This window comes from Oncorhynchus kisutch, linkage group LG4 (assembly GCF_002021735.2).
Source record: "Oncorhynchus kisutch isolate 150728-3 linkage group LG4, Okis_V2, whole genome shotgun sequence".
NCBI lineage: Eukaryota > Metazoa > Chordata > Actinopteri > Salmoniformes > Salmonidae > Oncorhynchus > Oncorhynchus kisutch.
In genome coordinates, this window is record NC_034177.2 from 14,790,341 (window position 1) to 14,815,981 (window position 25,641).

General features: G+C 45.3%; 1 protein-coding gene across 18 annotated transcripts in view; it reads right to left on the minus strand.

The window, feature by feature from the left end:
• Positions 1-4,006: 4,006 nt before the first annotated feature.
• Positions 4,007-25,641, minus strand: part of LOC109889082 (dual specificity protein phosphatase CDC14AB) — a 67,186-nt gene continuing 45,551 nt past the window's right edge. For 4 of the 18 annotated variants that reach the window (XM_031822488.1, XM_020480256.2, XM_020480255.2 and 1 more), the window contains 5 exons: positions 25,010-25,113; positions 21,548-21,595; positions 18,010-18,144; positions 13,665-14,064; positions 4,007-6,283 (listed from right to left, as the gene is read on the minus strand). In XM_031822488.1, coding sequence (XP_031678348.1) covers positions 6,254-6,283; positions 13,665-14,064; positions 18,010-18,144; positions 21,548-21,595; positions 25,010-25,113 — 717 coding nt within the window. In that variant the 3' untranslated portion in view covers positions 4,007-6,253. Of the gene's footprint in view, positions 6,284-13,664; positions 17,874-18,009; positions 18,145-21,547; positions 21,596-25,009; positions 25,114-25,641 lie in introns of those variants that run through there. The other 14 variants (XM_031822496.1, XM_031822492.1, XM_031822497.1 and 11 more) reach the window with 8 other exon arrangements.

The following is a 25,641-nucleotide window of genomic DNA, read 5'->3' on the forward strand; positions in this document are numbered from 1 at the left end:
AAGCTGATGTCATTCACCCCCTGGAAATTGTTACAGAAGCGGAGGCTACCGTCCGGTTTGGGCACCAACACGATGGGGCTGCACCATGCACTGAGGGACTCTTCAACGACACCCATCCTCAGCATAGCCTCCACTTCCTGTTTCACAGCCTTTCTTCGGACCTCCGGAATCCCATATGGCCTCTTTCTTACCATTTCGCCGGGCCGTGTACGGATGTGGCGTTCAATGCGGGTCATGTGGCCCGGCTTCTCGGAGAACACTGCCGTGTTCCGATCGACAAGCTCCCTGAGCTCTTGCTTCTGGGCCGGGTCGAGGTCCTCATTGCTCGGAACCACCACTGGTCCCGTTGGCGTCCTGGGTTCCGACCACAACACGGCCAAGGCTGTTCTCTCGTGCCACTTCTTCAACAGGTTCACGTAGTAAATCTGTTGATGTTTCCGTCTCTCCGGTTGTCGTAGACGGTAATTGACAGGTCCCATCTTCTAGACCACCTCGTATGGTCCGTGCCATGTTGCCAGGAACTTTATTTCGGCTGTGGGGATTAAGACGAGCACCCTGTCTCCCACCTGGAATTCTTGGGGGCTGGGCTCCCCGATTGTAGACCTGGGCATGGGCGCGTTGGGCCTTCTCCATATGTTGGGCCTCATGACGGGCCATATGGCTGTCATCCGCTCCCTCTTCGTCTCCACTTGCTCTACCACGCTGCATAATGGGGTCGGTTGGGCTTCCCACACCTCCTTTGCGAGGTCCAGTAGGCCGCGTGGCCTCCTCCCGTAGAGGAGTTTGAACGGGAAAAACGCAGTGGAGGAGTCGGGTACTTCTCGGATTGAGAACATTAGGTGGGATAGTAGCTGGTCCCAGTTCTCCCCATCCTGCTCGATGACCTTCCACAGCATCTGTTTGAGTGTTTTATTAAAGCGCTCGACGAGCCCATCTGTCTGCGGGTGAAAAAAGTCCAGATCTGCTTGATCTGCAAGGGGGGAAAAAACTCTTTCATGATGCTGGACGTAAACTTCGTACCTTGGTCTGTCAAGGTCTCGTTCGGATGCCCACCCGGCTAAAGAGGTGGAACAGCTCCCGGGCGATTCCCTTGGATACCGCCGCCCGTAGTGGAATGGCCTCGGGATACCGGGTGGCATAATCTACTATCACCCGGATGTACCGGTGTCCTCGTGCTGGTTTAACCAGGGATCCCACTATGTCCATGGCGATGCGTTCAAAGGGCACCCCGATGATCGGTAGGGGGACCAATGGGCTTCGGGAAGTGGGCTTTCGGGGCTGTGAGATGACACTCCGGGCAGCTGTAACAGTAGATGTCCACGGCCCTCCTCATCCCGGGAGGCGATCCGTTCCCGGGTCTTCTCCATTCCCAGGTGCACGCCCAATATGTGGGTGTGGGCCAGCTGAAGAATGTTTCCCACGTACAGTTGGGGCAGTAATAATACCTCTCGAAGTTCCCCCTGTTGGCGTGACACCTTATACAAAAGGTTATTCTTGATTTGGAAATGGTGGTATCGCCAGTCACTCACTCCCGGAAGTAGCTGTCCATCCACCGCTATCATTTGGGCTGCGGCAGATTTCAAGTTCGGATCCTCCCACTTGGCCATCCCGAATTGTCCCCTCAGTTGGCCCCCAGCGGGGGTCTCGACTGGACCCTCGAAATCGAGGAGGGGGAGGATGGGCTCCTCTTCCAGAGGTTCCCCAGGGGGTTCGGGTTCCGGTGCCCCCTCCAACTCCGGAGCCGTATACCCATGCTGGTTAACCGGTTGCTTCCGGGCCACACAGGCTATTGGTCGTCCCCGCTCTCTTCCTCGGCCGGCTCGTACCTTCTTCCTCAACTCGTGTCCCCATAGGGCTGTGAACAGAGGACAATCCCGTCCCAATAGGAGAGGTACCGGCAGTTCTGGCACTGCACCCACTGTAATCTGGCGGCTCCCTCCCTCTCTTTGTGGGCTATACTCGGCCTTGTCTCAGAATGGTAAGTTGGTGGTTGAAGATATCCCTTTAGTGGTGTGGGGGCTGTGCTTTGGCAAAGTGGGTGGGGTTATATCCTTCCTGTTTGGCCCTGTCCGGGGGTGTCATCGGATGGGGCCACAGTGTCTCCTGAACCCTCCTGTCTCAGCCTCCAGTATTTACGCTGCAGTAGTTTATATGTCGGGGGGCTAGGGTCAGTTTGTTATATCTGGAGTACTTCTCTGGTCTTATCCAGTGTCCTGTGTGAATTTAAGTATGCTCTCTCTAATTCTCTCTTTCTCTCGGAGGACCTGAGCCCTAGGACCATGCCTCAGGACTACCTGGCATGATGACTCCTTGCTGTCCCCAGTCCACCTGGCCGTGCTGCTGCTCCAGTTTCAACTGTTCTGCCTGCGGCTATGGAATCCTGACCTGTTCACCGGACGTGCTACCTGTCCCAGACCTGCTGTTTTCAACTCTCTAGAGACAGCAGGAGTGGTAGAGATACTCTTAATGACCGGCTATGAAAAGCCAACTGACATTTACTCCTGAGGTGCTGACTTGCTGTACCCTCGACAACTACTGTGATTATTATTATTTGACCATGCTGGTCATTTATGAACATTTGAACATCCTGGCCATGTTTTGTTATAATCTCCACCTGGCACAGCCAGAAGAGGACTGGCCACCCCTCATAGCCTGGTTTCTCTCTAGGTTTCTTCCTAGGTTTTGGCCTTTCTAGGGAGTTTTTCCTAGCCACTATGCTTCTACACCTGCATTTCTTGCTGTTTTTCTGTACAGCACTTTGAGATATTAGCTGATGTACGAAGGGCTATATAAATACATTTGATTTGACAAGTTGCGGTTTTGTCTCACCAGGGGTGATGTTCACGTTCGTGTTTATCATCGAAGGAATGAGCGTTACACCGAGGCCTGGAGGTGGAGGGTCCGTCATGGTCTGGGGCGGTGTGTCGGCCTGAGCTTGTTGTCATTGCAGGCAATCTCAACACTGTCCTCCCTCATGTGGTACCCTTCCTGCAGGCCCATCCTGACATGACGTTCCATGATGACAATGACACCAACCATACTGCTTGTTCTGTGTGTGATTTCCTGCAAGACAGTAATGTCAGTGTTCTGCCATGGCCAGCAAAGATCCCAGATCTCAATCCCATTGAGCACGTCTGGGACCTGTTGGATCGGAGGGTGAGGGCTAGGGCCATTCCCACCAGAAATGTCCGGGAACTTGCAGAGTGGGGTAACATCTCACAGCAAGAACTGGTGCAGTCCATGAGGAGATGCACTGCAGTACTTAATGCAGCTGCTAGCCACACCAGATACTGACTGTTACTTTTGACCCCCACCTTTGTTCAGGAACACATTAATCCATTTATGTTAGTCACATGTCTGTGGAACTTGTTCAGTTTATGTTAAAATTATTGAATCTTATGTTCATACAAATATTTACACATGTTAAGTTTGTTGAAAATAAATGCAGTTGACGAGAGGACATTTCTTTTTTTGCTGAGTTTATTCATGCACCAGAAGAGACTAATTGACCCTTTCGGTTTCGATTGACTTCGCAGTATGGCAAACAGTTACTATTAAAAATTTTAAAAACATTATTTCAAGTGCATCTTTGTGGAGTATTATACAAAGATATTTGGTAATCGACATTCATGACAACGATTGTCTGTGGCTGTTTAAAATCTCTTTCAAGATAAGAAATGTAGGTTAACAACCCAGCTTAACAGAGTTGATGCAGAGCCTTTATTGCAATAGGAGGCTCTGAGTTGATGTGCCTTAGTTGTTGTCATTGGAAATAAATATGCTATTTATAAAGAGATGCTATTTTCAGTTAGCGTTTTCAAATAAAGCATTTAACCTTTTTGACAGCTGAAAGGATAGAACAGCTGTCAAACCAAGACAACCAGAATCAGTCAGAGCTTGTGTTCCTGCCTTTGCTATAATAAAAATGTTAATTCTTATCTGTCAAGATGGCAAGAGTTCTAAAGAAACAGTAGGAGCAAGAAAAAATCATTTACAGAGGCAAGAATCTTGAAAAGTATATTTTTTAATTGTGTTACTTCCTTCAGCAACTTCTGTTCCCTGTAAAATATACACATGTAGTACAGTAGACATTGTACTATTCTTACTGTATGAAAATGAAAAGCAAAAATACAAGTACGAATTTTATCGCTATAAATTGTACATTTCAAGGAGGTAGAATACCTGCATTATTAAGATTCTCCCATCTCGAAACAAAGAAACACATTTCACTGCCAGGAATGTACAGAGCTCTAACAAAATAAAATCCTTGCAGCCATGAACAGATGCTTTGGTACACATTTATTTAAATCAACTTTGAAATTCAACAAAAGTTTAAAAAGTAAAAAGCATATAGGGACTCTTATAAGGTCCAACAGAAAATGGATGAGTTAGTGGCGCCACAGTAGGTCATTTTCATTGGTAAAAAACAAGCTTTGATAATGACTGCTGTACACACAATGACATCCAGCATGAGATTTTAAAGAATGGTATTTTGGGGGACAGTTGTGCTTTTCCATTTTTTTAGGAACCTCTACCTGCAAAGCGGAAATGTTTTTATCTCCTTCTAGTCTGAAAGAATCGTAATACGCAGGAAACGTTTCTGCGTTGTTTTTACATTCTCGAACAAAAACTGGGAAATATTTCAGTAATAGCGACAAACATCTGTTATCATTGTGCCCTGACGATAACACAACTAACATAACTGGTTCTACAGTAGGTATGTGTTAAAAATAGGCTGCCACAAATCAAGTTCCATAATCCACAGCTTGTCGAATAACATAAATGTGCTCCTTTTCCTTTCAAAGAGCATTATTGCAGTGGGATCTTGTGTCTGTGGAGGGGATTGCTAAGCTGCCTGGTGTATGGTATACCGCAGGGACTGAGGCTTATGTTGTGGGTGGTGTTGGTCCAACAACACAATACATTTTCTCTACTAATGACCACTGTTCATCATGCTCAACATAGCTAGTCACAATAACCTAGTCTGGTTATTGGTATGACTTTAGTTGTCAAATCATTGACCTGTGAGGGTTTATGAAATTAGCTACATCCTTTTTGGTGATAATATTCTGTATTTATCCTTTACTTGACCATGTGAGTCCCATTGAGATGCAAATCATTCAATGGAGTGATGTAGGCTTGCGACAGAGGAGAACATTAAGCATGAATTAGTTCCAATTGGGGGTTACCAAATCCCACCAGTTCATTGAATCAATTTAAAACAATTTAAAATAGTGAAGAGGAGACAACACTCATCTCTTCCCTATACGTCATTCTCTTCTCTCTAGAGACCCTTTCACTCCATGGGCAGAGGACTGCACACACATGGTTTCTAGACACACTCACTATGCAGTCTCATTCATCCACACACGCTCACATAGGTAAGTACGTACGTACAGGTTTTTATACAGTCTATGGTACATACATTAGCGTGCATGTGCACATGGTCTACATTCTCACACACAAAACAGAATCATAATTGCAAGAGCACATCACCCTGAGCCTGGTCCTGTGCTGCCAATACATTGCTGATAAGGAACCTCTCCATAAACCCCTCGCATATTTGGATGTTGTTAGTGAAGTAGTAACACTCAGACAAAAATAGAATTGCGATAAACCAAAACATGTTTGCTAACCCACTTGTAAATATAAACATATTTCTTTATCCAGGCAACACAATTGTCATGTTTCATGTATAAAATCCTCATCTAAAAATATCCTATTTTTTTAGTACATGTTATGTGTTGTGTACACAGTCATTTTGTATAGCACATGTACACATAAATAAAAACAGAAATCTGTGATGCAGGGAAGCAGAGAACCTCCAGTCTACAGTATATGGCCATATCTCAGCTTTAAAGAGACAGAGCACTCACATAGTTACAGCCTGGCCAAGCCTAACTACAGCCGGGTAATCTCCCTTTGTTAGCATTATACAAACAGTGACTTCAGTTAAGGTGGATCGAGGCCGTCTGAAGCTGACAGAAGAAGCTCAAAACTCAAAGTTCCATAAGCCCTTGTGAGTTTGTGGCTGTCTATGTGCCTGCCCCCAAAGATCACAGCCGCCCAGATGCCAAGAGAGAAGAATAAATGTAATACGTCCTATAGCGCCTCCTGGTTTACTCATTTCCCTTTTCAGTATGTGGGAGAAAGCAGGGAAGAAGGGGGAGATGGAGAGGGGTGGGAGACTCCATCGCGCCCAGTTCAGTCGTCACGATGGCTGTCCGGTCTTGGTCAACGCAGAACCGCAGCTTTAGTACTGAACATATTCAGATTGAAGGGACTGCAAGAGGTGGAGAGGGGAGACAGAGACACAATATGACGTTGAGTATAATGAATCACAGGGCATCATAACACAACCTATGAATCCATGGTAAATGTAAAAGCAAATTGCTGCATGTAATTGTTTTCAAAGTGTTGACGGCAGACAAAGAACATGCAGGGAGAAGGTTGTTATATAACAAGTCTGCATGAAATGTTATATTCTAACAGGGTACAATAGAACTGTTGGTTGCAAAGGTCCAGAAAAGCCATTCAAATGGACAATCCTTAAAATGCCAAATGTATTTTCCTGAACTAATGAATACATTTATGGTGGACAAGACAGACAGGGTGTCTCTGTGTGTATGCAGCTAGAGAAGGAATTAGCAGGACTGACACACATATGTTGCAAGAAGGGAGCAAATGAGAGAGAAGGAAAAAGCTTATTGTGGAAGGACCACCAGAGGGCAGGCTGGGCTCATGGATAGTAGTCCAACAAGGCATGGGAGACAAGGTAACCAGAGGCAATTAAGCACAGCTGACGGTACTAATGACATACTCTCCTTTCCCTATAAGAGAGAGAATGGAACCAGCAGAGAGAGAGGGAAAACTATCTCTGGAAGATGGCCACCGAGAGAGAGGAGCTATCCAGGAAGAACCACTAAGACGGTGACAATCCCGTGACTTTTTGTTGTAGTTTAAAGATAATCCTATTGTGTTCATGTTTCATCTGGAGAAGAAGATGTATATTTTTTTCCTTAGAAGATTTTCATTGATTATGTTGGAGTGTTTGTGTTGACCAAATGCCCTCAATAGAGAACTGTGTTCAATCAAGAAAACCTACTCCTGACTCGTTTATTCCACCTTCCCGCTTTAGAGTGACGCCCAATTACTTGGTCCGCTCACATTGGTGGAGGATGCGGGCATTAGGTGGATGAGTGACACAAGGATAAGTGAGTAAATCAAGATTCTTCCAGTAGACCCGGAGGAACCATTCAAGAACGATGGATAACGCCCTACTACAACAATTGATCACGGCACAGCAGACAACCATAGAACTCCTGCAACAACAGCTGAGCCGACGAGAAGAACCTAGAGTTAAGCCAAGAGCGGCTGCTCACTCCATTTTACCTCGTCTCTCCAAGGAGGATGATATTGAGGCCTTCCTCATGACCTTCGAAAGGACGGCCACCTTGGAAGAGTGGCCGCCCATAGAATGGGCGAGCGCATTAGCCCCTCTTTTGACCGGGGTGGCTCAGGAAGCCTATTTTGACCTGGATTCCCGCGAAGCTGCGGACTATGGGCGACTAAAAACCGAGATCCTGTCCCGGTACCAGCTGACGGCCCGAGATAGGGCTGTAAAGTTCCATCAATGGACCTATACAGCTGATCAACCCGTCCGTGCCCAGATCTTTGCATTAATACGACTGACGAAACAGTGGCTAGAACCTGGAAAGGGAGTAGGACATGTGATAGAGACTCTCGTAGTGGACAAGATATTGAGAGAATTACCCAGTGACTTAAAAAGGGTTGTGGGGCAAGCCAACCCGTTGTCAGCCGACGACATAGCCCAGGCGGTGGAAACATATCGGTCTACAGGGGAGTTGTTAAAAAGTGACAAGGAGGAACGGAAGGAGTCTTCCAATCCCGTACCACGACTCACCCCGGCGCGCCCGCCACCGAAACGTCCAAGCCCCCCCCGGAGGTGGGAGAAGTCAGCCACCACACAGCAGGGTCGGTGTTATAAATGTCAGTCTCCCAACCATTATGCCCCACAATGTCCTAGCAAGGATGAGCCCATGGTTACGGAGTCATCACTGCCTACCCCCACACATCCCGTTTTGAGGGGGCAGGATCAACACTGCTGGTTAGCAGAGATAGCCACAGCCTCAGAGATTCCGGTGCGAGTCGAAGGACAAGATGTGGTAGCTATTCTCGACTCGGGAAGTATGGTTACGTTAGTAGAGGAGCGGATGGTGACCTCTGCAACACTGCTACCAGACAAAGTAGCCGTATCCTGTATCCATGGAGACACCCACTATTACCCCACTGTGAATCTGCCTATTCTCACTCCAAAAGGAAGGTGTACAGTCAGGGCAGGGAAAGTGCCGCAGCTGAAGGTGCCATTATTGATTGGGAGAGACTGTCCCCTATATAAGGAGCTTCGGCAGATGACGTTATGCACGGGAAGAAGGGGGACAGGAAAGAGAAAATCCAAGCCCGAGGTAGTAGTCCTACAAGGAGACGTAGCCGCGTCCTCGTCCTCTGCAGCAGAGGAAGAAATAGCGACCCAACGTTTACGACAGATATTCCAGGAAACCACTAATGAAGACACATGTGAAGGGTTATACACAACGCAGGAAGGAAGGAGCAACCAGGCGCTAAGGGATATATTTGAAGCTCCATCCGAGGAGGGAACCTGGAAGGGATTCTCCTCGGTCACCCCTGATGGGGAGGTGGAACATCCTCCACATCCCTCTACCGAGGTCGACCTGCCCCAGGAATTAAAGGGACAGTTCGGCACCTCGCAGCATAGTGACCCAGACCTAAGGGAGGCCATGAGGAAGGTGAAGGTGATCGACGGGAGGAACGTCGACGGATCAGAGACTCCCTTTGAACGCATAGCTATGGACCTCGTAGGACCCCTCCCAAAATCCGCCAGAGGACACGAGTACATCCTAGTGGTTATAGATTAAGCTACCAAGTTCCCGGAGGCCATACCCCTGCGTAACATGTCGTCAAAGGGAATTGCCAAGGAGTTATTCCTGATGTTCTCTCGTGTGGGCCTCCCCAAGACTATCTTAACCGATCAAGGAACCCCGTTCATGTCCCGGTTGATGAAGGACTTGTGTCGGTTATATCAGGTTCAACAGATACGTACAAGCATATTCCACCCTCAAACAGATGGGTTGTGTGAACGCTTGAACAAAACGATTAAAAGCATGTTGAGAAGAGTGGTGTCCCGAGACGGGAAAAACTGGGACATGCTTCTCCCACACTTAATGTTTGCCCTGCGAGAAGTACCCCAGGCATCCACTGGATTCTCTCCGTTTGAATTACTCTATGGCAGACCCTGTCGAGGAATCCTAGACTTAGCCAAGGAGACCTGGGAGACCCAACCATGTCCCTTTCGATCCACAATAGAACACGTTACCCTGATGAGAGACCGCCTGTCAGCAGTGTGGCCCATAGTCAAGGAGCATATGGAGAAGGCCCAAAGGACCCAAGGCCGGGCCTATGATAAGTCCGCGACCCCCCGTGAGTTCACCGTGGGAGAGAAAGTGATGGTGCTTGTGCCCACGGCCGAACATCGCTTGCTGGCGCAGTGGAGGGGGCCCTACGAGGTAATGAAAAGGGTCTCACCGGTCAATTACCTCATCAAGCAACCTGACAGGAGGAAGAAGGTCCAACTCTATCACATAAACCTGCTGAAGACGTACCATGGACGAGAGGAGGAGGTGGCTTTGATGGCCCTGGAGGGCAAAGGAAAAGAGGAGGCTCTACCACAGGTGCGCCGTGGCCAAACTCTCCTACCGGAGCAGTCAAGACAGCTAGACAAGCTAATTATGAACTTCGGTCGAATATTCTCTCCATTCCCAGGACAAACAGATGTCCTGTTCCACCATATCCACACGGAACCCGGCAAGAAGGTGCATATCTGCCCTTACAGGATTCCTGAGGCTCGCCGAGTCATCGCTAAGAAAGAGGTGAGGGAGATGTTGAGGATGGGCGTGATCGAGCCCTCGACGAGTGAGTGGTCCAGTCCCATAGTCCTGGTCCCCAAATCCGATGGTAGTATGAGACTCTGCAACGACTTTAGGGGCGTGAATGCCATCTCTACATTCGATGCGTATCCCATGCCCCGTGTGGATGAACTCTTGGAGCGCTTAGGAAAGGCCAAGTTCATCACTACCCTGGATTTGACAAAGGGATAATGGCAAGTGCCGGTGGCTCCGGAGGATCGCCCAAAGACTGCCTTCGCCACCCCAGAGGGGCTTTTCCAGTATGTGAGGATGCCCTTCGGACTGCACGGTGCCGCTGCAACTTTCCAACGCCTCATGGATGCCATTCTAAGGCCCCATCAAGAGTATGCAGCGGCGTACATAGACGATGTGGTCATCCACAGCGAGGACTGGGATAGTCACCTCCTGCGATTACGGGCGGTGCTCGTGAGTTTGGAAGCCACAGGGTTGACAGCCAATCCAAATAAATGCTGCCTGGGCCTGTCCGAAGCGGAATACCTGGGGTACACCGTGGGGGAATGGGAAAATACGCCCACAGGCAGAGAAGACCAAGGCAATTCGTGACTGGCCTCGACCCCGGACCAAGCGAGACGTTCGGGCCTTCTTAGGGATAACAGGATATTATCGCCGTTTTATCCCGGGATATGCAACCATTGCCAACCCCCTCACAAACCTCATCAGGAAAAACCTGCCAAACCAGGTAGAGTGGAAGGACGAGACGGAAGAGGCCTTTCAATTGCTAAAAGATGGCCTGTGTTCTGATCCCGTTCTACAGGCTCCGGACTTCTCACAAGAGTTCATTGTGCAGGTCGACGCCTCGGATACAGGGCTCGGGGCCGTACTAGCTCAGGGTAAAGGTGAAGCAGAGAAGCCGATTCTCTTCATTAGTAGGAAGCTCAACAATCGGGAACAGAGGTATGCGACCGTAGAGAAAGAGGCCTTAGCCATCAAGTGGGCCCTCGATTATCTCCGGTACTACCTACTGGGTCGGAGGTTTGCATTAGTTACTGACCATGCGCCCCTCACGTGGATGGCTGGTAAGAGAAACAATAACAACAGAATAGCCAGATGGTTTTTGTCTTTACAACCGTTCTCTTTCCATGTCATCCACAGGGCCGGATCGAGGAACGGGAATGCAGACGCGCTGTCCCGACGCGACCAAGACGGTGCGTCTGGCGCCCGACCCTCCGGTTCGGTCCTGGGGGGGAAGGTATGTGGAAGGACCACCAGAGGGCAGGCTGGGCTCATGGATAGTAGTCCAACAAGGCATGGGAGACAAGGTAACCAGAGGCAATTAAGCACAGCTGACGGTACTAATGACATACTCTCCTTTCCCTATAAGAGAGAGAATGGAACCAGCAGAGAGAGAGGGAAAACTATCTCTGGAAGATGGCCACCGAGAGAGAGGAGCTATCCAGGAAGAACCACTAAGACGGTGACAATCCCGTGACTTTTTGTTGTAGTTTAAAGATAATCCTATTGTGTTCATGTTTCATCTGGAGAAGAAGATGTATATTTTTTTCCTTAGAAGATTTTCATTGATTATGTTGGAGTGTTTGTGTTGACCAAATGCCCTCAATAGAGAACTGTGTTCAATCAAGAAAACCTACTCCTGACTCGTTTATTCCACCTTCCCGCTTTAGAGTGACGCCCAATTACTTGGTCCGCTCACATTATGTTATTCTGATGAAGCCACAACTCCACTGACTGGCAAAACAAAGAGACGAGAGGACAGCTGACACATTCATAACAGATAGTCATCCAATAATCCCCATTGTCAACCACTCCCTCTGCCATAACCACTCACTATCCGTCACATCACCGGTTCCCCCATTCACACGGTTTGTGGGCCTGTGGCTGCCAGAATGGTAGATTGGGAGTAGATTGGAAGATGATGCGATTTCACCTACACTTTATTTATTTAGTAGGCACGCGGATAGCGAACAAACGTGAATTAACTTGATATCTGTGCAAGGGTAGCAGCTTTTGAGTCTGTCCCTCCTCCAATGCTAAATGAATGACAATGGTGCAACACTCTAGGTTGCCTGAGAAACAGTAGTGAGAATGTTGGCACAAAGCATCGTTCCTATATCACCAAAATGCTACCAGTGGTGTAGAATGAGAAGTAACGTCAGCTCACCCGGTGTAATCTAAAGACAGCGATACTGCACCAACCTTATACGTTTTTAACCAGAGTCCGTCTATTCTGAGCGGAATCAAGTGTGGGAAGTTCTGGGAATTAGCCTTAGATGTCTGGCCTTCATGGTCGTGGCCTATGAAAGTCCCCCTCGTGGTCGTGGCCTATGAAAGTCCCCCTCGTGGTCGTGGCCTATGAAAGTCCCCCTCGTGGTCGGGGCCTATGAAAGTCCCCCTCGTGGTCGGGGCCTATGAAAGTCCCCCTCGTGGTCGGGGCCTATGAAAGGCCTCCAAATATTCATTATAAAGGAAGAGGATTACTGGGCTGGCCTCTCAGGGAATGAGTGAGCGCTACAGTATGGCTGAGCGTGTCAAATTCTTGTAATAGCAGAGAGCAGCACCAGACTGCCAGCCTAAAAACGTACAGTTTTTAATTTAGCACATTCTTATCCACATAGTCTAGAATTAATTATAATGGTTACAAAAAGTGCATCTTTGGGGGGGAAAAAGTTTACATTGAAAATTATGTATACAAAGGCCTTCGGTTGGCCAGCATCAAATGGAAAAAAAGCATAAAAGTCAGGATGGACAAAGATGAAAAAGTTTCCAGGACCGAATCAATTGGAAGTGGAAATGAGTCAAACTATAATCTCTCTTAGGCATATGATGGCCTCCGACTTTGGGGGGGGGGATTATGGTGTGATCGGTCTTCCTTTGCATCTATAGAACACACTAGTCTATCTTTCATTTATTTTGTTTCAAGTGTTGTTAGATGGTTCAGATATTAGATGTACTCAGGTTAAAGTCAGAAACCAAAATGAATCACTCTGAAATCTAGCCAATCACCCAATGAAATGACCTCGCACATCAGCCAATGAGGCCACAGTGTCGAATAAACCTTTGTTTACCCAGAATCCACCTGGTTAGTAGTTAAAGCACATTTTCAGTTTAGTGTTCATTCTGTTGATGAGTTGTATTATTTTTAATTGGTATGTGATGCTAGGATCCACTGAATAGAGGTGAATACAGTAAACAGCCTAGGAAGAACAGAGCCGCAAAATAACTCTCCACCAACACACATTTGAAGAGGCACCATCGTTCATAACACTAATTAGACTTCTGCCCAAATGTGCCAGTAAATGATTTTAACTGGAGACGGATATCGAGTGGGAAATGGTCGAATAGCCATGGTTAGTGTGTATGAAGTAGGCATTTAGACTGGAACAAGGCCATCGCAGGTGCTGTTTCAGCACCATGCAGACAACAGACAAGGAACAGAGGAGTTCAGTGGAGCCGCCAGAGAGTTAGACACACAGTGGAGAGCCCTTAGCAGCAGCAGGGATAGGACAAAAATGTTGACTGGCTACGATTATAAATAGACAACATCGACACAAAAAGGGAGGACACTCGTGTTTGACAGAAGTGCAGAGAGGAAATATGACAGTTCAAAATAAGGGTAAGAGTGTAGAAATACCAAAAAGATGGTGATGTTGGAGTATTTTGGGGGGCGGGGCACACACTTACGGGGATGGAGCGGCTGAGGTATCGGCCGGAGGGTCCGCTGAGCCCAGAGTAGCCCTCCTGCTGGGGTCTGAATGGGCTGTACTTATCAGGCCCGGGGCCCAGCCTGCCTGCAGCATGTTGGGGGGCCCCCGCGGGGCTGAACACCCCAGTAGGGGACGAGTTATACTGATTATTGTTGACCTCATGGTGGTGGTAATCGGCGCCGTGCACGCTGTTAGCCACGTAGCCGTGAACGGAGGCGGCCCAGCCCGACGGAGGGATGGGGGTGGTGACGATGGAGGGAGGAGAGGAGGAAGAGTGTGATGAAGAGGGCGTGTACGGCAGCTTCCTATTGCCCTCGCTGCTGTCAGCTGCGTACAGGTTGCCTAAGGAGCTGGCTAGCCTGCAGTTAATGAAGGAGCTGAGGGAAAGGTAGATGGGAGCGGGGAAGGGGACATAAATACACAGGACACATCCCAAACACCAAACAAACACAATGACAAGAGGACTAACTTCTTTCACAGGCTCAGGAGAGGACGACTGCCTACTGTGGACTGGTACCGTGGATCTAATAGCGGACTGATTTACTATATTTTCACTGGGGCTGTCACAAACTAAAACAAGTGCCATCTGTTCTTTCGACCAATCGACAAAATTTTTAAACGTTTTTCCCCATTTACAGTGGGGCAAAAAAGTATTTAGTCAGCCAACAATTGTGCAAGTTCTCCCACTTAAAAAGATGAGAGAGGCCTGTAATTTTCATCATAGGTACAATTCAACTATGACAGACAAAGTGAGGAAAATCACATTGTAGGATTTTTTATGAATTTATTTGCAAATGATGGTGGAAAATAAGTATTTGGTCAATAACAAAAGTTTCTCAATACTTTGTTATATACCCTTTGTTGGCAATGACAGAGGTCAAACGTTTTCTGTAAGTCTTCACACACTGTTGCTGGTATTTTGGCCCATTACTCCATGCAGATCTCCTCTAGAGCAGTGATGTTTTGGGGCTGTTGCTGGGCAACACGGACTTTCAACTCCCTCCAAAGATTTTGTATGGGGTTGAGACTGGCTAGGCCACTCCAGGACCTTGAAATGCTTCTTACGAAGCCACTCCTTCGTTGCCTGGGCGGTGTGTTTGGGATCATTGTCATGCTGAAAGACCCAGCCACGTTTCATCTTCAATGCCATTGCTGATGGAAGGAGGTTTTCACTCAAAATCTCACGATACATGGCCCCATTCATTCTTTCCTTTACACGGATCAGTCGTCCTGGTCCCTTTGCAGTAAAACAGCCCCAAAGCATGATGTTTCCACCCCCATGCTTCACAGTAGGTATGGTGTTCTTTGGATGGAACTCAGCATTCATTGTCCTCCAAACACGACGAGTTGAGTTTTTAGCAAAAAGTTATATTTTGGTTTCATCTGACCATGTGACATTCTCCCAATCTTCTTCTGGATCATCCAAATGCTCTCTAGCAAACTTCAGACGGGCCTGGACATGTACTGGCTTAAGCAGGGGGACACGTCTGGTACTGCAGGATTTGAGTCCCTGGCGGCATAGTGTGTTAATGATGGTAGGCTTTGTTACTTTGGTCCCAGCTCTCTGCAGGTCATTCACTAGGTGCCCCCGTGTGGTTCTGGGATTTTTGCTCACCGTTCTTGTGATCATTTTGACCCCACGGGGTGAGATCTTCCGTGGAGCCCCAGATCGAGGGAGATTATCCATGGTCTTGTATGTCTTCCATTTCCTAATAATTGCTCCCACAGTTGATTTCTTCAAACCAAGCTGCTTACCTATTGCAGATTCAGTCTTCCCAGCCTGGTGCAGGTCTACAATTTAGTTTCTGGTGTCCTTTGACAGCTCTTTGGTCTTGGCCATAGTGGAGTTTGGAGTGTGACTGTTTGAGGTTGTGGACAGGTGTCTTTTATACTGATAACAAGTTCAAACAGGTGCCATTAATACAGGTAACGAGTGGAGGACAGAGAAATTACAGGTCTGTGAGAGCCAGACATCTTGCTTGTTTGTAGGTGACCAAATACTTATTTTCCACCATAATTTGCAAATAAATTCATAAAAAATCCTACAATGTGATTTTCTGGATTTTTTCCCCCTCATTTTGTCTGTCATAGTTGAAGTGTACCTATGATGACAATTACAGGCCTCTCTCATCTTTTTAAGTGGGAGAACTTGCACAATTGGTGGCTGACTAAATACTTTTTTGCCCCACTGTATAGACACACTGTATGTGTTTAAATAAAATCAACTATATGTAAGATACTCAGCTTGTCTGAGTAGTCTACATAAGCGCACTGTGATTAAATAATTAAGACAAATTTCACAAGAGGGATTCCGAGATCAAGACAGCCTAACCAGAAGAAAGAAACCTGTTCCCGAACCACCACCTCCCGCTGCTGGCCTTCTCAGATTCTGCCATAAGCTCCTGAAGTTGCAGGTTACACCAGGGGTCAGCAACCTTTTCCATTCGGAGTGCCAATTTATCTTAAAATTTCTACTAATCTGCGTGCCAGTTACTTTCATTTATTTTATAATAAAGTCTTTACATCTCAAAATCGTTGTCATGTGATTAATAAAAATTATATCGAAATGAAAATGATACAAATCTAAAAGTATTGCCATTTCCAACTATGTAAAAATAGCTGACATAAAGGCAACAAATAAAAACATTGCATCGTGCAGGTAGAAAAGTAAATCACATTGGCTATGCATGGCCTGTCTGCAAGGAACTTGAAACATTGTATCAACTATCAACTTAGTTCAGCCCAAAGCTTGCACTAACAATCTTGCAACATTTTATAAGATATTCTGGACCCTCAGAGTTTCCTGGCCAGTGAGCTCTGGACAAACACAGCTGTATTTGTGCAAGGGATAACAAGTAACCAGGTAGGCCTATTTTATGACGTTTCCACCGGATCAGAGCATGACATTTTTCCCCAATTCACACCAAGTGGTGGTTACTGAAAGGGAGAGAGCTGGAAAGATTGTTCAAATAGGCTACATTGAGGAACTATTGTGATTCTCAATAGATGTAAATACAGACTTTGTTTACTTGTTGTTTGAAGTGATGAAAAAATAACTGAGAAGATCCACAGCTCATTAGTGGTGGTGAGTTAAGACAATCAGAAATATCAGATCCCCAAATGGGAACATTTATAAGACTACCTTTGCGCGCAGGCCAGGTAGACTCGTCCTACTTCTATGTGTAATCAGGTGCGTGTCCTTACTCAATGTTGACAGGAGCACTCCAAAAACAAAACAAAATGAATAAATTGACAACTCATAAATGGAATGAAATAAACCAAAACTTGTTTCTCACAAGTGTAGCCTAGATTGTGCTCTCTGCAAACAATGTGTCCACTCCTACAATGAAAACAGTAAGACTGTAATAATATATGTAATGCGTTAACAGAAATGACGGAAACCAAACAGACATTGTAGGTTAGAAATGATGGGAATTAACGTTAAATATACTACTGTTGATACTGGTGTGTCACCTCTGCAATGGATTAGTCTACTGAGACAGGCGTCAATCAAGACTTGGCGTAAACATCTTTATTTCTTTCTTAACTGCTCGACAAACCCTATCGATCAAACAATCGACCAGTCGACTAAATGGGATCAGCCAAATTACAAACAACCGATTTACACTGACGGCAAGCAGTCTACAATAGTGGATTGAGTCGGACAGTAATAGCAGATTGATTCAACCAATCTATATTGCCATGGCTACCTACCTACACATTCACTGTTGAATAATTTGGTAGAATAGAAAAAGACAATAACAAATCCTGAAAAGAGCACAAAGTACAGTAGGTCTGGTACCGCTCCTCCAGAGGAGAGATTGTTGCTGTGTTGTGTTGTGTTATGTGCTAGTCCCTGTCTCTAGTGGTGCAGAATGTGGGGGATTTAGATTTGGTCTGTTGAGAATGCTCACAGCCTGCAGAGCATCAACCCTCTCTGTGAATCGGTCTGGTCACTGAGACACACTGCACACGTGTTCCCTCTCCTGCCCTGCTTATCCTTCCACCTGCCACTTGCACTCAGGACATGGGGTAGTCACAGACAGGCAGAAACACAACCAGGGGACTGAGACAGCCAAAAAAGGACAGGACAGGAAAGAGAGGGAAAGAGAAATGTTAAAGGAGTAAAATACAAATCTATAGGAGACAAGAGAAAGGGTAAGTGGATAAATGGAGGGATGGGAGGCTGCGCAGTGTGAAACAGAAAGAAAAGGGAGGAAGAAATGGGAGGAGAGGGGGAAGAATGGAAAAAAACAAAAAATAAATAGTGAGTAGATAAAAGAAGAGTAAAGGGTAAGACGTGTCGGGGGGGGGGGGCTCACCTCTTGAGGTTGGATGCCGAGGAGGAGGAGCTGCGGCTGATTCTCTTGGCCGTGGCAGAAGCAGAGGATGATGGGACTTTGGAAGACTTGAGTGGGGAGATGGTACCCTGAGTGCCCACTCCAAGGTTCATCCTACTGGGAGAGAGAAAGAGGGAAGAGAGAGAGAGACAGATAGAAGGAAAGGAAAGGAAAGGAAGAATAATTGGATATACATAGTGTGAGGTGAAATAATAGTAAGAGCTGTTAACACTAGAGCTTTTGCCAACACACAATCTCTACTACTAGACACACATAAAACATTTAGTCGGACATGCTAATTGGATAGTTTTACACTCCTTAAAGACATAAATGACATACAGTACAAATCCCATTGTCAGAAACAAACAAAAGAGTGGGCAAGACTTTGATGACACCCAGTGAAAGTTCTACCCTGTAACCACAGACTACAGAACAGTACCTGAAGGACTACTGATTAGGTAAGGATTTATCAAAGCATAACCATTTAATATTTACTCTCGTATAATACGCCAGTATTATAGATGTGTGAATGAATGAGGGAGAGAGATAATAAGAGACAGAAAAGAGGTAAGAGGCATCACTCCCAGTTCCTTCATTAAAGCAGTCTGTCCGCTGCTTGTGGATGTCTGTGATCTGTCTGTCAGTACTGGGCTGAAGAACTTCCAACGTCATTCAGGACGGTACAGCAATTAGAGGAGACTGTGCTAGTCTGAGTAGCCTCGGCCTCTTTCAGTGACACACACTAGAGGTCGACCGATTAATCGGAATGGCCGATTAATTAGGGCCGATTTCAAGTTTTCATAACAAACGGAAATCGGTATTTTTGGACGTGGATTTTGGCAAAAAAACATGTTTACACCTTTATTTAACTAGGCAAGTCAGTTAAGAACACATTCTTATTTTCAATGATGGCTTAGGAACGGTGGGTTAACTGCCTTGTTCAGGGGCAGAACGTCAGCTCTGTGATTCTATCTTGCAACCTTACGGTTAACTAGTCCAACACTCCAACCACCTGCCTCTCATTGCACTCCACGAGAAGCCTGCCTGTTAAGCGAATGCAGTAGAAGTCAAGGTAAGTTGCTAGCTAGCAATAACTTATCTTATAAAAAACAATCAATCAATCATAATCACTAGTTAACTACACATGGTTGATGATATTACTAGTTTATCTAGCGTGTCCTGAGTTGCATATAATCGATGCAACGCTGGGGGATGATTTAACAAAAGCGCATTTTCAAAAAAAGCACAATCGTTCCACGACTGTACCTAACCATAAACACCAATACCTTTCTTAAAATCAATACACAGATATATATATATTTAAACCTGCATATTTAGCTAAAAGAAGTCCAGGTTAGCAGGCAATATTAACCAGGTGAAATTGTGTGACTTCTCTTTTTTTATTTTATTTTTTATTTAACCTTTATTTAACCAGGCAAGTCAGTTAAGAACACATTCTTATTTTCAATGACGGCCTGGGAACAGTGGGTTAACTGCCTGTTCAGGGGCAGAACAACAGATTTGTACCTTGTCAGCTCGGGGGTTTGAACTCGCAACCTTCCGGTTACTAGTCCAACGCTCTAACCACTAGGCTACGCTGCGCCTCTTGCGTTCATTGCACACAGAGTCAGGGTATATGCAACAGTTTGGGCAGCCTGGCTCATTGCGAACTAATTTGCCAGAATTTTACGTAATTATGACATAACATTGAAGGTTGTACAATGTAACAAGAATATTTAGACTTCGGGATGCCACCCGTTAGATAAAATACCGAACGGTTCCGTATTTCACTGAAATAATAAAAGTTTTGTTTTCGAAATGATAGTTTCCGGATTCGACCATATTAATGACCAAAGGCTCGTATTTCTGTGTTATTATGTTATAATTAAGTCTATGATTTGATATTTGATAGAGCAGTCTGACTGAGCGATGGTAGGCAGCAGCAGGCTCGTAGGAATTCATTCAAACAGCACTTTTGTGCATTTTGCCAGCACCTCTTCGCAAGCACAGCGCTGTTTATGACTTCAAGACTATCAGCCTAATGGCTGGTGTAACCGATGTGAAATGGCTAGCTAGTTAGCGGGATGTGAGCTAATAGCGTTTCAAACGTCACTCGCTCTGAGACTTGCAGTAGTTATTCCCCTTGCTTTGCAAGGGCTGTGGCTTTTGTGGAGCGATGGGTAACGCTGCTTCGAGTGTGGCTGTTGTCGATGTGTTCCTGGCTCGAGCCCAGGTAGGAGCGAGGAGAGGGACGGAAGCTATACTGTTACACTGGCAATACTAAAGTGCCTATATGAACATCAAATAGTCAAAGGTATATGAAATACAAATGGTATAGAGAGAAATAGCCCTATAAATACTATATTAACTACAACCTAAAACCTCTTACCTTGGAATATTGAAGTCTCATGTTAAAAGGAACCACCAACTTTCATATGTTCTCATGTTCTGAGCAAGGAACTCAAACGTTAGCTTTTTTTACATGGCACATATTGCACTTTTACTTCTCCAACACTTTGTTTTTGCATTATTTAAACACAATTGAACATGTTTCATTATTTATTTGAGGCTAAATGGATTTTTATTGATGCATTATATTAAGTTAAAATAAGTGTTCATTCAGTATTGTTGTCATTTTCATTATTACAAACAAATAAATCGTCTGATTAAATCGGTATCGGCTTTTTTGGTCCTCCAATAATCGATGTTGAAAAATCATAATTGGTCTACCTCTAACACACACACACACGCACGCAGACAACACACACAGTCACACATGCTGTCACCCAGACAGACACGCAGAGATACACACATACAGATGTAACGGATGTGAAACGGCTAGCTTAGTTAGCGGTGCGCGCTAAATAGCGTTTCAATCGGTAACGTCACTTGCTCTGAGACCTTGAAGTAGTAGTTCCCCTTGCTCTGCAAGGGCCGCGGCTTTTGTGGAGCGATGGGTAACGATGCTTCGTGGGTGACTGTTGTTGATGTGTGCAGAGGGTCCCTGGTCGCGCCCGGGTATGGGAGAGGGGACGGTCTAAAGTTATACTGTTACACAGACACACAAACAAACACACAACAAACACACCTACACACTAACCTTTGAATAGGTGAAAGAACCAAGGCTAAAGGAGTGGGAGGACGGAGAGCTGTGTAGAGGCTCTTCTCTCGCTCCTCTTTGAGGAAAATTAATTAAGGGCTGTACTTTAGCACAAAAGAGGGAGTTCCATTTCCATCCCTCTTCACACTCCCAAGTCGCCTCTTCTCCTCTACCTCTGACCATCCAGCACTTTGCTGCAGGTAGCCTAGTTACAGCTTGAGTTGAGCTATACTTTGCACCGAATTGAATGAAATATAGACAGGCATGGTAGCATGTGTGAGGGACATTGTGTGTGCCGAGATATGCGTTGAGACTCGAGAGAGGTGTCGATGCCACATATTGAGGAGACTGTTTTGTGATAGCTAGGATACACCCCTTCCACTTAGACAAACCACATAGTCAACACTATTGTAAAGGTACCTAAAAGGTTGGGACGGTGACCTGGTGTGCATTTTCATGTCTTCAAGTCTGAAAAAAAAGAGCAAGAAAGATATATGAGGTTTCACTTCCAGAGACAGAATGTTTGCACATTTCCAGTGAATTCGGAAAGGATTCAGACCCCTTGACTTCTTCCACATTTTGTTACGTTACAGCTTTATTCTCAAATGGATTAAATAAAACATTTTCCTCATCAATCTACACACAATACCCCATAATGACAAAGCAAAAACAGGTTTTTGAAAAGTTTGCAAATGTATTAAAAATAAAAACAGAAATAACATGGGAGTCCACCTGTGCTAAATTTAATTGATGGGACATGATTTGTAAAGGCACACACCTGTCTATATAATGTCCCACAGTAAACAGTGCATGTCAGAGCAAAAACCAAGCCATGAGGTCAGAGGAATTGTCTGTAGAGCACCTAGACAGGATTGTGTTTGAAGATCCCAAAGAACACAGTGGCCTCCATCGTTCTAAAATGGAAGAAGTTTAGAACCACCAAGACTCTTCCTAGAGCTGGCAGCCCGACCAAACGGGGAAAGGGCATTGTTCAGGGAGGTGACCAAGAACCCAATGGTCACTCTGACAGAGCTCCAGAACTCCTCTGTGGAGATGGGAGAACCTTCCAAATGGACAACCATCTCTGCAGCACTCCACCAATCAGGCCTATGTGGTAGAGTGGCCAGATGGAAGCCACTCCTCAGTAAAAGGCACATGACAGCCCGCTAGAAGTTTGCCAAGAAGCACCTAAAGGACTCGCAGACCATAAAAAACAAGATTCTCTGGTGTGACGAAACTAAAATTGAACTATTTGGCGTGAATGCCAAGCGTCACATCTGGAAGAAACCTGGCACCATCCCTACGCTGGAGCATGGTGGTGGCAGTGTCATGCTGTGGGGATGTTTTTCAGTGGCAGAGTCTGGATCGAGGGAAAGATGAACGGAACAAAGTACAGAGAGTTCCTTGATGAAAACCGGCTCCAGAGCGCTCAGGACCTCAGACTGGCGCGATGGTTCACCTTCCAACAGGACAACGACCCTAAGCACACAGCCAAGTCAACGCATGAGTAGCTTTGGGACAAGTCTCTGAATGTCCTTGAGTGGCCCAGCCAGAGCCCGGTCTTGAACCCAATCGAACATATCTGGAGAGACCTAAAAATAGCTGTGCAGCATCGCTCCCCATCCAACCTGACAGAGCTTGAGAAGGTTTCCAGAGAAGAATGGGAGAAACTCCCCAAATACAGGTGTGCCAAGCTTGTAGCGTCATACACAAGAGGACTCGAGGCTATAATCGCTGCCAAAGCTGCTTCAACAAAGTACTGAGTAAAGGGTATGAATACTTATATAAATATGATATTTTAGTTCTTGATTTTTTTTATACATTTGCAAACAATTCAAAAAACCAGTTTTTGCTTTGTCATTATGGGGTATTGTGTGTATATTGATCAGGGGGAAAAACAATTTAATCCATTTGAGAATAAGGCTGAAACGTAACAAAATGCAGAAAATGTCAAGGGGTCTGCATACTTTCCGAATGCACTGTATATGTACTTAGAGCACTGGAAAGTGGAAAAGTAGCGATTACTAGCCTAGCGTTCAAAGCACTTTACAGAGTCATGTAGGCTACATGACTAAAACCTAAAATGAAAAGCTCAAAAATTACTTTAGAGGTTTAGAAAACAAAGCAAGTATTTAACAGAACAGCTCAGCATGACACCAAGCCAATATACTGGATAACCTGCCGGACCGTGTCTGTGTTATTTCAGCAAGGTAACCATGGAAACCAGAGCCCTGAGTCAGATCACAGAGCCACAGACTGTATCACTAGCTAGGAGACTGCTATAGACAAAGACAGATAAATCCAAAACATTCCATTTCGTTGGACGATGTATACCATGCGTTTCCTGTACATACGACTAATATAACTTGAAACCTCCTTGACACTGAACCCAGCAGGGCGGTAGTTTCCATGCCAACCAGAACTTGTCGTGCCAGCGAAAATACACTGAACAAAAATACAAACAACTTGTAAAGAGTTGGTTCCATGTTTCATTAGCGGAGAAAAAAAAATCCCAGATATGTTCCATGTGCACAAAAATCTTATTTCTCTCAAAAGTTTTTCACAAATTTGTTCACATCCCTGTTAGTGAGCATTTCTCCTTCGACTAGATAATCACTCCACCTGACAGGTGTTGCATATCAAGAAGCTGATTAAACAGCATAATCATGGGGACAATAAAAGGCCCTTTTAAAATGAGCAGTTGTCGTCACACAACACAATGCCACAGATGTCTCAAGTTTTGAGGGAGCGCACAATTGGCATGCTGACTGCAGGAAAATCTACCAGAGCTGTTTCTAGAGAATTGAATGCTAATTTCTCTACCCTAAACTGCCTACGATGTCGTTTTAGAGAATTTGGCAGTCTGTCCAACCAGTCTCACAACCGCAGACCCCGTTTAACCACATACATCTTCTTTACCTGCGGAATTGTCTGAGGGGGGTTGGGGGGGCAGGGGTGCTGAGGAGTATTTGTCTGTAATAGAGCCCTTTTATGGGGAAAAACTCATTCTGATTGGCTGGGTCTGGCTCCCCAGTGGGTGGGCCTATGCCCTCTAAGGCCATCCATGGTTGCACCCCTGACCAGTCATGTGAAATCCATCGATTAGGGCCTAATTAATTAATTTCATTTGACCGAATTCCTTATATGAACTGTAACTCAGTAAAATCGTAGAAATTGTTGCATGATGCATTTATATTTTAGTTCAGTATACTTCTGGTTTGATTTCTATTTACTTCAGCATTTTGTCTCAGTGCCTTGACGTATACCAGGGATCATCAACTAGATTCAGCTGCGGGACAATTTTTTCTTGTGCGGATGGTCAGGTAGCCAGAACATAATTACAAATAATTCGTAGACTGCAAATTAACCGCAAGAAGCCTTAACAGATATAATATTGGAATAAAACATAAATCTTGCTTCCATTTGTTTATGATCACGTGTCTCTATTATTAGTGGAAATACTTCGGAACAGATTTCCCAAATTAAAATCACCTGATTTCCTGGTGTTTTTACATTTTGTTTTATATCCAACAATGAAAATTGTATTTATTATTTTTTGCTCAGAAAACTTAGGGGGGGGGGGGAGAATAAAACCACCCGGGAAATTCGGGCCTGTGAGCTGCCAGTTGGGGAACCCTGAAGTATACTGATCTGATATCTCCTGTATAGACCTTTAACCTGTCATAGAAGCTGTAATGGCATTATGGTTGAGTAACTGAAATACTTAAATATGTATTACTTTCCATAGAACGGAGGACAGAGTTCAAACGTAACAAGCTATACAGCTAAAGGAGAAAAGTCCTTGAGATCTCAAAAAGGTGGAAACGAATAAAGTGAAAGGATCTTAAAGGGGAAGTTTGGAGTATCCCAGGCAGCTCTTACCTTAGAGCTCCTGTTGTGGCCGACCTGGGCTGGCGCCGGCCCTTTAAGGCACGCAATTTATCTCCTTGGGTCATGCATAGGCCATTCTCCCCAATGTAGTCGTTCTGTGGAGAGAACACATGATCACATAAGATAATGTGGCTAAGTATCTACGGTAGATTGGATTAATCTTGACACTACCCATCCCTTCAGCGGGATAATTGTCATCAACAACCGCTGAATTGCATAGCGCCACATTCAAATAATATTACTAAAAATATTTATATTCATGAAATCACAAGTGCAATATAGCAAAACACAGCTTAGCATTTTGTTAATCCACCTGTCGTGTCAGATTTTGAAAATATGCTTTACAGCGAAAGCAATCCAAGCATTTGTGTAAGTTCATCGATCACTAGAAAAAACATTATGAACACCTAGCATCAAAGTAGCGTGGTCACGAAAATCAGAAAAGCAATAAAATTAATCGCTTACCTTTGATGATCTTCGGATGTTTTCACTCACGAGACTCCCAGTTACACAATAAATGTTCCTTATTTTTTATATCCTAAATACCTCCGTTTGTTTGGCGCGTTATGTACAGAAATCCACAGGCTCGAGCGGTCACGACAACGCAGACGAAAATTCCAAAT